This window comes from Nyctibius grandis, chromosome 2 (assembly GCF_013368605.1).
Source record: "Nyctibius grandis isolate bNycGra1 chromosome 2, bNycGra1.pri, whole genome shotgun sequence".
Taxonomy (NCBI): Eukaryota; Metazoa; Chordata; class Aves; order Nyctibiiformes; family Nyctibiidae; genus Nyctibius; species Nyctibius grandis.
This window is the reverse complement of record NC_090659.1, coordinates 4,443,675-4,456,705: the sequence shown is the minus strand read 5'-3', so window position 1 is coordinate 4,456,705 and position 13,031 is coordinate 4,443,675. Positions and strand designations below refer to the sequence as shown.

Here is a 13,031-nt window from a genome sequence, read left to right as displayed (position 1 = left end):
AACTTACCTAGTTTCATTTTGAATGTGATGAGAATTTTTTTCCCCACTACCCCCATACTGCAGCAATAAAGGAAGTGTGGTATCTTGGATACTAAATTAGTGTAACCGAAAACAAAAAACCTCTCCCAACTATCCTTCCCAAGACATGAATTTCAGATTTTTCACAATCTATTGTGATGAGGCTGATGCTGGAAATGTGTTTATGTCTTTCTGAATACCCAGAGGTGCTCCAGCCTTCCTCCAGTCTCCTACCAAGGACTCACCTTATCATTAGTTATGCAGGGCATTAAAACAGAAAAACAGCCACACAGGATCTTACCAAAGGTCCATGTACTATAGTGACCTGTTTCCAACAGAGGCTGTAAGCACAAGTTTGAAAGAATAATGACAGGGCAAACTTATATTTCCGCCTAGTACTCCCCTCCATATCCAGTCACCAGATTTCCCTCAGAGACGTCCTGTGTTGAATGTAATTTATGCAGATCTAGTGATCTTCACTGGATTTTTTTCCCATGAACTTGTCCAATTTCTCCTTGAACTAGTGTAAACTTTTGATAACCTGGTAAGTTAAAGACAACCAGATGGGTTACTAACCACATCACTCCCATGAACACCACTGGTTATGGAACTACACTGATGGCATCATGTGGTTAAACGCTTTAATGAAAAAGGATCCAACTACCCTTGAGCAGCCCTTTGATCTTTCTCTCAATATTAGGTAGTCAAGGTTAGGTAGGAGCAGCTACATTTGTCTTTAAAAGCCTGCCACATATTTGTCCATTGTTAAAGAATCCTGAATTGTTGCTTTGGTTTTGTAGGCAGTGACTAACTGCCCTTTGAGAGCTCTGTCAGCTAGCAAGGCATCGAGCCATAAGTCCATATAACAGTATTGGGTAGTGAAGAGTCCAAAGAGTATACCTCACTTTTTTCATCCAAAAAGCTAGTGCTTCCATTAACTTCCTATATAAGTACCAGCAGGGGTGTCTTCCCTGTGTGATCTGAAACACTTCAAGTGCTTTTTATGACCTCTGTTGGAATTTAATTAAAGATTTACATTATGCAAATGAAATGGTAAATGTTGCCTGGAATACAGCTGTGTAAAGCAGAGCTATTATAACTGGAAATAGGAGTTTCTTGAGCATGTGCTTCACTGAGACTGGCAAACTCATATTTATCATTGCCCAGATCTATGGCAATACCAAGCCATCTGTCAAAGTTCCCTTTATTACTACTACCCCAGGCAGATAAAGAGAGATTTCCTTTCCTTAGGTGCATATGGGCTTTTCCTCTCAAACACCACAGACTGACATATGCCATACAATGAATGTACAAAATCATTGACTGCATTTAGACTCCTAGATTATGGTGCGCTGGCCAAAGCTGCATGATAAAGATACCAGGGTGCCAGCCACTAAAATAGAATCTGTGTCTTTGCTGTGCTTCTGTGAGAATGAGAAGTATATCTTGACTGACCTTGGGAAGTTTTTCTGAGACCTAGGCTAGTTAGATCTGTCTCTTCTGCTTTTTAATGGAATTGGTGCCATGGGAAGGAGAGCTCAAGAAAAAATCTGCCGATGATTTCACAATGCTGTGGTGCTGATCAATAGTTAGATATGGGTCCAGGATTTCTTGAGAGTAAACAAATACATGCAATACCCTTTGAGTCATCAGTTAAATAACTTTAATGCTGCAGTGAGAACAATTTAATACTGTAACTCTTAGCCAAGAAGCAACATCTGGAGTCCAGATGCTGATGTTAAAGGAATATATGCTGGAAACACTTCTTAGTCTTGGGTGGGGGAAGCAGTTGAGGAGAAAAAATGTAAAGCAGAAGTGTATTATTTTTTAATTGTTTTAGAAAATTTTATGGAATTTTTCTAAGTTTTGGTACCTTTACACATGCAATGTTACCAGTGTCCATGAAATTAATTCCAAGCACCATGAGTAGATATCTCTGCATGTAAGCCTATTTTCCTTTACCATAAAAAAAATATTCTGCCAAAGGAAAGTATTGAAGAAAAGATGCGGCATGTTTGTAATGAAAGTGCTATTCTGACCCCTGCAAGATCTTGCCTAGCTTGAACAACCACTTTTGATAGCAGCTAGAAATAATTATAGTTACTCCACCATTTGTATACAGAACATCAGCTTGCAGAGGCTGTTCAAGTGGGCACAAAAGGTGCTTTTCACATAGCCAGCATTCTGTTTATTTTGTCCTCATCCAGGAAAACAGAAGGAATATCAAAATCCTATAACATATCTTCTCAGTGGCTCATTAAGAAAAAAAATCCTGCCCTGGTAGCTTACATTTTGCTTCTTATGACTAGGGTAAGTCTTCCTCAGTCACATACTTGCTTCTAGTAAGAAATTGTAATAGATGTATCATAGTTTTAGCCTGCTTCTTCCAGTGAAATTATTGAAGCATCAAACACGTATTTTCCTTGGCACATCTGATGACAAATAACCTAATGCTTCCAAAATGTATTAGCTATGCCATGGCATTCCAAACATAATTCATCATTTTCTCTTATACTGGTTCCCAAGCAGCAGAATTTCCTTGTATACCTATTGCAGAGCATTGCAGATGTTCAGTTCTACTGCCCATTCCACTCTGATACAGGCTTGCTCTGTGGTGATTTTCATTCTCTGAAGCACGGGGTTTCATTTTAGCATCCAAGTAATTTTCATACTTAGAAAACTAAAGTCAATATTTGAAATGCCTGATGAGTGCTCTGATTGCACTGATAATTTGGTTCAGACAACACTGCCAGAGACATTCAAGAATACTCAGGTAAATTAATTTGTCCAAGCCCAACAGTTCTAAATAGCCTAGAAGCCACCTCAGCATTCCTGTAACATATAGCATTTTTAAAGTAATTTCTTGGGCTTCATTATTAAGAAAAAAGGGGGGAAAGGAGAGAAAAAAAAAAGTAAATACAGGTGCATACCTTATCCTAAGGTATTCCATACCTGACCTTAAGCAGTGTTTGACTACAGGGCAAATCTTCGGAACAGATTTCTATCATTCAGTCTAAAGTAATAATTAGAGTTGCTGGCAGCAAAGTCCCAGAGAATCACAGAAGGCGTGAAAGAAATTATGTCTAGGGAGAGTTCCTTGCCTGTGGCAAAGCAGCTGTATTTCAGTCATTCCTACAAATATATGTCTAACTTATTCTTAAATAGCCGAAGTGAAAGGAGTCTCAAAACCTGCCCAAGCAATATGTTCACAGGTTTCACTCTTCTCACCATGAGAAAGGTTTTCCTAATGTATACCACACATCTCCCTTGTTGCCACTGCTTATCGTACTGGGGAGTGGACACAGAGCAAAGGGCCCTGTAAAAGCTCATTTGTGTTCTGAAGACTGTGATGTGTTTCCTCAGTCTTCTTCCTTTAAATTAATTTACGCAGGTTCTTATAACCTTCCCATGACTTTCCTGAAATGAGGGCCCAAAGCTAGGCATAATTCTCCAGCTAAGCTATGGCTAGTTCTGTTATTACTTGGGGTCAGCCACTTGAAGCAGGACACACAACAAGGAGTGGAAACTGAAAGATGCATCGTAGCATTTTCCTTGTAGCAGAACCAAATAATGGATTCTTTCTAAAGGCTGTGCCACCCAGTTGCCAGATCTGGCTGTAGACCTTGTCTGTGTTTTAACCCAATACCTTTGTGATATGGGTATGTACTAGACCCCTCTGTTGCCTGTGCCATGGCTTCTGTTTATAAGAAAAATGGAAAAGGAGTCTGCATTGTGATGGGCATCTGCTGTTCGTTTTGAATGCAGGCCCAGCACATGAGATTTCTGTCCGGAGAGCTCAAATCCATTCTTAGGCATGTGAATTTCCCAGTGGAGTTTGGGGTGTTGTGCAGTACGTTCTGTGAAGGGAAGAAAGCTAGCAGCAGTCACCAGAAAGAAGTACAAAATTCATGGCGTCCTGCTTAGAGTACAGGTCCATCTGTGTTGCCTTGGTGCTACGCAGAGACTCAGATATGTGGGGCATGGAGAAAAATGCGGAGACAGGGCTCTTGATGCAAAGAAATGCTGCACGTCTGAGCAGCAAATAAAGGGATGAGCTAACAAGTAACCTGGCCAAATCCGAATGATGTTTAAGAGTATCTCAAAAAACAAGTCCCTGGATCCAGGACCATCAGTTTCTCAGTCCTTCCGAAAAATTATTGACTCATTTGAGCTAGGTTTATAATAAAGATTTATAAAAAGATTTATAATAAAAGAAAATATAATTGTCTCTGTAATATGGATAATGTATGAAGTGGTTTAAAACCATGGATACACAATGTTATTTCCAAGTCTGAGTTGAAAGTGGTTATGTGAATAATAACGTTTTTTCAAACAGCTATAATCTCTCATATAATGACAGATACAATCTCTGAGGGGAACGGAAGAAGAGCTAGATGTTCTTCCTGGGACTTTTTGTATATAAGTGGTGTTCCTCATGGACCTGGGCACCTTCATACCTGATTTCCCTACCTTTTCCAATATATCTTTCTCCAACTTTATTATCATGGTTTTTTCCCTTATCATACCAGATACAACTGTCCAAGATTCTTGGGTCCCTGCTTCATTTAACTAGCACTCTGAATGTCAGGTAGAAAAAAAAAATAAAGTTTCTTACATTTTTTTTAACATAGCAGACGAGAAATTAAAATGAGGAAACTTGACAGCACCAAATTACGGCCACTTAAATATGAGCAGCTTCTTCGCATAGAGGACCATGACTTCGCACTGAGACCTGGATTTGGAGGTAAGCAGCATGTGCCTGCACTGTGCTGGTTAATAGTTTATCCTCTCTCTGGAAGTTTACTTAAACTCTGTCCAGCAGTGTCACTTAAAATTGAATGACAGACTTAATTGCAGCTCACCTCTTTCATTGTGCTCCAGGAAATAAAGAAAGAAGAAATCCAGAAATACTTGAAGGCAAGGGACTTTTTTGTGTTTAGCATATCAATAGGAGAAACTGTTCAAATTGTCTCCTTTTCAGAATTAGTTTTAAAAAATATTATTAGAATAGGATTCTTTCAGCACAGTGATTAAGGTATCCCTGTAAACTGCATAGCAATTAGCAAATTACTTAGTTATCAAATTTGTTTTGAGGGATTGAAATGAACCATCAATTCCTAAATCTGTTTGCTCTGTACAAAATTAAAAAACTACCCTCAGGCCTTCAGTTTATTACTATGTTGTTTCTGTGTTGTTGGGCACTATGATGATTATTTCTTCATTTAACTAAATTGCATGTGGATAAAGGAAGTATTCAATGCGATGTTCACAGTTTGGATTCAATTTTGACTCTCCTTCATGAAAGGTAAAATGAGAAAGCTGCCCCACTAATAAGCTTTGTCTGAGCCTTTGCGTCACCAGTTCTGTGTTCATGATTCATGAAAATAGACTGAACTTCTCCAGATTATGAAGCCAAAATAAAATATATGAGGACCAATAATCAACTGTGTAAACAAACATAAATCTCAGAGGGTAGCTGAAGTCTGTGGAGCTATTCTTGTTGACACCAGCTGCTGGGATCTGGGGCCTGGCCAGCATGCCAGGAGGGAGACCTGGGTTAAGAAAAGCCTCTCTGGATGCACTGGGAGAATGTGAAAGTGTTTCTTATTACCCTAGAAATTCTGTCTTGTCAGAGAGCAACAATCTTGCCTAATTTTGAGCAATAGTTGAGATACATCTCTTTCTTGACAACAAAAGTTAGGATACCTCTTGCCTAATACCTACCTAGTCTAATATCTGTTAGTCTGGACATCTTCTTACCACCTGCTTTGCCACACAAGGAATTTAAATTTTTGAGAGTGTCATCTCAGAAAAGAAGTAGCATTTCCATGAAAGCAAACAACAGTTTAGGATGTACTTTATCACTGCATCATCCCAGAAAGCGATACTTACGATGTACATAAAAGCAGCTTTCAGAATATACCCTGTGATCTGGCAGTTGTAATTTTCCACAGACAGTGAGGATTTTTTGACACCCAGCAAATCTGTATCAGGCTTTTTTCCCTTGTCCTTTTATTTTCAGATGACTAGTCATAGTCCGTTCAATTCCTATTGAAGCCAGCTGTAGTTTTTCCACTGACTTCATTGCACAGGCCTCTCAATAATCACATTGCCATGGGTATGATTTCAGCTGTACTCCTGTCTTTCAGAAATAGCTTTCAGCAAAAGAGTGCATCAGCTTTGCTTCTCTTATGTCATCCACGTGCCATAGTGGCATGGGAGGCACTTTTTTCAGTCACATCCAATAGTTCACACACTTCTAAATTTTCAGAACTCTTTTAATATGTGGAATATTTATGTGTGAATCTCTCTAAGACTACAACGTAGATCCACTAACATTTTTACAGCACATAGCGAAAAAAGTCTCAGCAAAATGAATGTCGATCCTAAATTTCTACTCCATTGTTCCTATATTACCATTGATTTCAGTGATGTTACAATAGTAAAGAATGGTTTGTTTTTTCCAAGAGGCAGGTTAATAAGGCAGCAGCAGAGAGTTAGTACACAAGTGTGACCTCATCAGAGGACAAAACTCACCAACCAAAACATGAATCTGAATAACATATCCAGAATTATTGTATGACAGCAGAGACAGAGTATGGGTTTCTCTGAAGAACGCTGATCATTAAGTGTGCAGCAGAAGGAAACTTAACTAGAGGAGAAGATGAAATTAGAGATACCATTGCTACAGTCATTGCCACGGCAGTCATAACATAGCCCTGAACTGCATAAAGACTTACCACATTGTGGCTTTATGTATTTAAAGCAGGTGAAATTTTGGGTTTGTTTTTATCAAATCTAATGAAGCATTTCAATACTGTGACTGATGAAGGGTTTGTATCTGTCACATGCCACAGTGCATGATTTATTCAGCTCAGCACACAATGCATCAATTCACAATGCTGATGGGAGAGAAAAGAACCGAGTCAGATTAGCTAGGTGAAAAACAACTATTTTAAAATCATTCTTTACCTTTAGAAGAGGGACAATTTTTTGCCCTCTCCTATACCCCACTGTGATTTTCTGGGTATGTAAGGGAGTTGGAATGACAGATTTTGTTAATCTAACTCCATTGTGCCCCTTTCCCTGAGAAGGCCAATCATCCTTTGCACCAGTTTGGGAGAAAAAGCATCTGGAAAATTCGTGCTGTTTTGAACCTGCTGGAGATCCCTCAGTTCAAGGAATTCTTAAACCTAAATCTGTCTTGTTTGATTTCATTTAGCCCCATACATGCAAAGTAAATGAGGCAGACTACAGGATCCAGGGTTTTTAGTATTTATGATAAAGTAACAAAGGAAAAAAAGAGACAGCACATGCTGAATTTGATTTGTAAACTGAGCAAACATGCACAAGAAAAAAACTGACGGAAATGAATGTAGAACTGTTGGATACTGATGCTACCAGCTGCAGTGTTACTGGAAATAACTGTGACTTTGCTCACATGACTGGTTGCTTTCTCATGAAAGTGTATCATTGCTCTGTGGAGTTAAGAGATCCTTTTTTTGACCAAATGGATGCAACTCTGCTGTCATTTATGTGAGTGTATTTTGGCATTCTTCTTTTGACTGCAATGCCATTCCAGCTGAACAATCAGAATTTGACTCTGCTGATTTTAAAATTTAGTCCTGACATTGTCCATTTATTAACAGATTAGAGATCAAAGCCTGAGAAGCATACTGTGTCAAGATGAAGCAAAACCAGCAAGCTGCTACCAAGCTGTTTCTGCATTTTTGCTATAGAAATGCTACTTTGTCTGCAGTTCATTATACAGTGAGGTTGAGTGAAGGAAACCAATAATTCAGTACACCCAAACGTTCTTTAAAAAAACAAACTTACATTGTTACATTGCACTTATTCCATAAGCCAGGCTCTTGGGTTGTTGTTTGCAGGGGGCAGAGGGTTGGGATTTTTTTCCTTTCCTGGATTTTTTTTTTCTATGAACAAATGTCATGGTCCTCTTTTGTTTGGAAGTCTCCAACAGATAGACCCCTGCTGATTCAAACAAGTGTGGACCAGCACAGTGATTTGAGTAATTCCACTAGACATTGGACTAGGAGCACAGATGTTTCCTTTGCTCAAACAGCATTGCCAACTGCATCAGTGAACATTGTAGGAGTTATGTTTAGTCCTTGCTGCTTCCAGAAGCACTGATAAAGGCCAGCAGATGGGTATGTCAGAGGTCCTGCAATGGTATAATAATGCTTGCCAGTTCTGGCAAGGCTTCTGTCTGCATAGGTCCTACCAAAGGAAACAAAAGACTGTCAGTAGACTTAGAGTCAGATGTTGTCATGACTTACATCTCTTTGTACTACTATGGCCTAAAGTACTTCAACTGATTTTTCAGTAGCCTGATAAACTGATTATCTGTGAGAAGATAGCTTAAGTTTGGACTGGAGAAAAAGTAAGATACTGAATTATGTTGCCAGCACTTCTTGGAGTGGTCATCCTCATGTTTTAAACTTAGTGAGAAAGGGCGAGCACAGGCCAATATCAGACAACGAAAACAGACTTCCAGCAGCTCAGATCTGAGGGCCATGATGCAGGCTGCCTTAGCAGCCAAACCTGTGTACGTTGGCCGGTGTTAGAGCGAATCCTTAGGAATCCTTTAAAGTTACTTTCTTTTCTACTATACATGTATTATTGTATATCCTGTTATTTTCTCAACTGTCTTATTTCAAAATACTGACAGAAGTCATTGGTGTGAGCTCTTGGTTTCCTGAGTTCTGTCTCCATTTACTAAAAATTAACATTGCCATTAAAAAGAAATCTTAGACTAGCATATAGAGGAGGTTGTTCTTTTGTTCCTCTGTGCCTTGGTTTTTCTGGCAGTAAAACCCTTCCACGCACTCTCTGAACTATTTTGCAATCTAAAGATTATGGAACCACATGATCATTGTCACTGCATACATGCAAGTTCTCACTCTGTATATATATACTGAAGTATGACCACTTTATTTTTCTTTAACATTGTGTCTTAAGGACCTGTAATTTCCTATGCTAACAGTGTGTTAGTTAAAGAAGTTTTAAAATTGGTTATCTCTGTTTTGTTAACCAATATAGAGGATAACAACATTAGCAAGTACTAGCAATGATGGAAAAGAATTCAGTAGTGTTTAGCTGGTCAAGAGGTAACAGTCTTTCTAGAGAGTTTGCATCCCAATCTGCAATTAAGCATAAACTTAATTTCAAATTTTCGGGGGATCAGAGATCCCATCAGCTCACTCCTCCTTATGCTTCCTACCTCCTCAAGCTAAATTAGCAACATTTAAATTAATCTGAAGGTAAAAGAGGGGAAAAAGGAAAAATAGGGCCCAATGAATGTTCAAAAAGGGCTGCAATTCTAATAGCTCTTTGCCATCAAGTTGTTTTCTGCACCACAACCCTCCCTGAAAGGTCAGAAATATCTTCTCACTGTGGTGGAGAAGACTCACTCTGATGAAAGCGGAATGGCTTTTTCTCATGTGTTACTGGAAGGAATAGCTGGGGTCCAGAACAGGAGGGAAATATTTTGGTAATTTGCAAGATCTCTAATAGGCTCCTTCTGCTGGATTTTTTTCTCTTATGTTGCTAATTCTTCCGTTCGGAGAACTGGCTACTGCTGATACCAGTCCACCTTCATTTCTCACCTAAATAAGAAAGAAACAAAACAATAACAAGAAAAAAATACCATTGCCAGTAATTCTCCTGTTTCAGTCATTGCTAGAGGAAAGTAAATACATCCACATAGCTTCACTTCCCTGGGGCTTGTTTACATTTCTGTCTGGTTTTCTTCCTCTACAGGCCTACAAGCCTGTTTTAGAAGAAAGTACTCCTATGGACCTTAATCCTTCCCTGGTCTCTATCTCCTACTGGGAGCTTTCTGTACACCTATTTTTTTTTCCAGCATACACTGTTACAAAGCTAACTGGGATACAGTGGCTGGTTTTTCTAAAATCAACATTCAGGTGCAATCCGCTGTGTGTTCAAAGGTCTGACTATTACAAAGATACTATAGAATTCACTAAACCGGTCATTATTACTGTAGAAATGGATCCAAAAATGCTAAAAGGATATCCTTTTTACGTAATATCCCTTCTAAAAAGGGTATTATAGAATTTGCCTGCCGTACTATCTATTAAAAAAATTCCATGCTCATCAAGGAATCCTTTTGCTATGTTTAAACCTTTAAAATAAAAGACTGGAAATGGCTTGTGTGAAGATAAACAATTCTGGTTTTTCTGCTGAGGAGTAATTATCTTGAAAATCTGTGGAGCCTCCATTGTGAAAATCACTAATCCCTCTAAAATAATGATTTGTAGCAACGCTACAGAAGCAACTGAAGCTGCTCAATTTAATAACAAAATCCTCTCTGCCATCCCCAGTTTTGTCATACTGGGAAATAAAAAACACAGCTTTGCTATGGTTACTTTTTTTCAAACAGAATTTGATGTTGTTGCCTAATGGTCAGCCAGAGATTGAAATCCTCAATATACTAAGGAGAAAGCTGTGGTGCAGACATAGGGGTAGACAAATCACCTCACTATTCTGGCTGGTTTAGGATCCTTTCCAATGCTTATTGAAATGCTGTTTTTTTTAAAAGCATCCAATCACGGTAAAACAAATCCAAGTGATGAAGAAATTACCGTTCTCAGCAACCTGTTCCCAATAGTTAATTATTACTGTTTCTAGAGGAGCTGTTTTTTAATCACAGAAAGAAATGTTCCTAGAAAACTACAAAGCTCAGAAGGCTTAGACCAGAGTAAGGCCAATATGTGTCTTATGGGGGTGGTGGTGTTAGCGACAAAAATATAAAAATGCTTCAGATTAGAAAAGTGAACAGCATGCTGAAGTGACCAGGGTGGCACATATGTGCAGTGTTTAGTGTCTTTATCATCTGCTTATATTTGTTGCCAAGTAGAGTCAGAATAGGAAGAAAATATTCACAGCTGCTATGATCTGTCAATAATAGGTCAGGGCTGGGGTCAAGGGATGTAGTTTAATAATTGTGGTGAATGCTAGGCTGAACAGTATTTTCTCATTAAGCAGCATGAGTGCAGTCTTTGGTTTTTCACCAGAGAGAGAACAGGAACCTCTTTTTAAGGCGTCTGTTTCACAGTTCTAGCATTTCTACCTAATCAGGAATAAATTTCATTGTAACAGTTCCCTTTTTATTTAATTCACTTTGGAACCATCCACTGTATTTCTCCTGGCCATAGCTTTTCATCTCTTTTATACTATTCAGTGTCCCCACTGACTTGGTTTTATAACAGTTCCTAACTTAGTTCAAGCTGTCCTTTCAAAGAATCAAGTGCCTCTGTGTGTATTTATGTATAACTGGCACTTCAGTTGGTGTGCATGTAACCAACGTAATCACAAGCTGCCACTCATTTCTAGTTCTGTGATCAGTTCCTTTATATCTGCCCAGATGAGGTGAATTAACAAATGAAATTGTGCCCACAATGGAATAGTGCTTGATGGGGTAGGAAATTGCCTGTAATTTTTGCAAATCTCAATAAAGCATTAGGATGGCCATCATCCCACTTTGAGCAGCTATCACTAAGAAAAACCTTTTCCTCACTACACATGATATATGTGTACTTAGAAAGCCAGTTGTTCTGTTCTGTGATATGATTTGTGGGTAGCTCCTTGCCTGTTTGAAGAACGTTGATGGTTGACATTTAACTTTATTTACTTTAGACTTGTCCTTGACTCAGAAACTGGTAGCGCTGTTGTTTTATGTAGAGAGCTGCTCCCGTCTCCTCCCCTTCCACCCCCATAATTCTACATAAATAGGACTAAACCCACTGTTTTTAACATGCTAGTCATGCAAATCATCCCCCAAAGTTTTACTAATACCAGTTAAGATCAAATGTATGCTCAGATATGAGCACTTCCAGTATATCCTACTATGTGCCTCTGCCATAGTCCCAAGATAACAGTTTGGACCCACCTACAATGTAGAGAAGTTGAAGCTTCATGGTGGGTAGGGTTAGATGATACACAGTTTATCTGCCTATTTGCAGTCACTTTAAGTGATCCTGGTAACCAACAGCCATTTCCAAGGCACAAGCCACCTCACCCCAATTAGAAATCTGGAAAGTGCATGTTACACTGCACAGACTTTAAAGAGAGCCAAGGGTGGGTGATAAGGCCAGATTTCTGTCTTCACTGCTGTTGGCATAGTCGTCAGCTTTATACTGATCATGCTCTGGGGCTGCAGCGTTGCCCTTCTACAGCTAGCCTGCTCCCTGAGCCACCCTGCCTTGCGTACAGCTAGCTCAGGTGTCACTCTGCAATGTAGGCTTGTCCTGTTCCATCATGCAAATGAGGAGCTTGATAGACAACACCTCATCTTCCTGTGGGTTTGCATTTAAATGGTGTCTGAATGCCACTTGTAAATGATGTTCACATCACGTATAAATCCTGCATTGACTTCTACTTAGGCAAAACCTGTCTTTAGTTTACAAGATAGTTGAGATTTCAGTGGAATACTGACAGGATGACTCCATTCAGATTACAAGCAGGCATTTTTGTACCAGCACTTTTGGTACACCTTGGTATTTAGCATAAAGTAAACTACTTGTGTAGTGTGATCAAAACAAGGACAAGAAGTGGTCAAAATTGGTTTAGGAGAGGCATAAAATTTTTTATTGGTTTGTGTGAAGAAGGCTGGTTGGATATATACATTGATACTCTTGTATGTCAGCCTCTAGGGCAGATGCCTCCTGCTGCCTCCATTCTCCAAAGGAAGCAGCATTTTCCCAAGTGCTGTCTGGTGTTTTACTAATAAACTAATTGACTGAACTTTGTGGTCTGCAGTCCTGAATTTTGCTTTGAGCTTTTGCATTCCTCTCAGAGGGAGACATGGTTTCTGAGTCAGACAGCACAGCTCTTGTCAGTGCTGAAACATGCTCCTGGGTGCCCTGCTAACTCTGAACACACTTTACCTTGCTTTCCCGCGCACAATGCATCTTCACCTGTTCTATGCAGGGTTAAACCCTCCATTAAAAATACAAGTCAAATCAAGAGATTAC

The 13,031-nt window shown here is 39.2% G+C and overlaps 1 protein-coding gene across 1 annotated transcript in view; it reads left to right on the top strand.

The window, feature by feature from the left end:
• GABRR3 (gamma-aminobutyric acid type A receptor subunit rho3) overlaps positions 1–13,031 on the top strand; it is a 30,337-nt gene that overhangs the window by 2,812 nt on the left and 14,494 nt on the right. Inside the window, exon 2 of the mRNA XM_068425406.1 lies at positions 4,650–4,762. Within this exon, the coding sequence (XP_068281507.1) occupies positions 4,650–4,762 (113 nt within the window). The remainder of the gene's footprint in view (positions 1–4,649; positions 4,763–13,031) is intronic.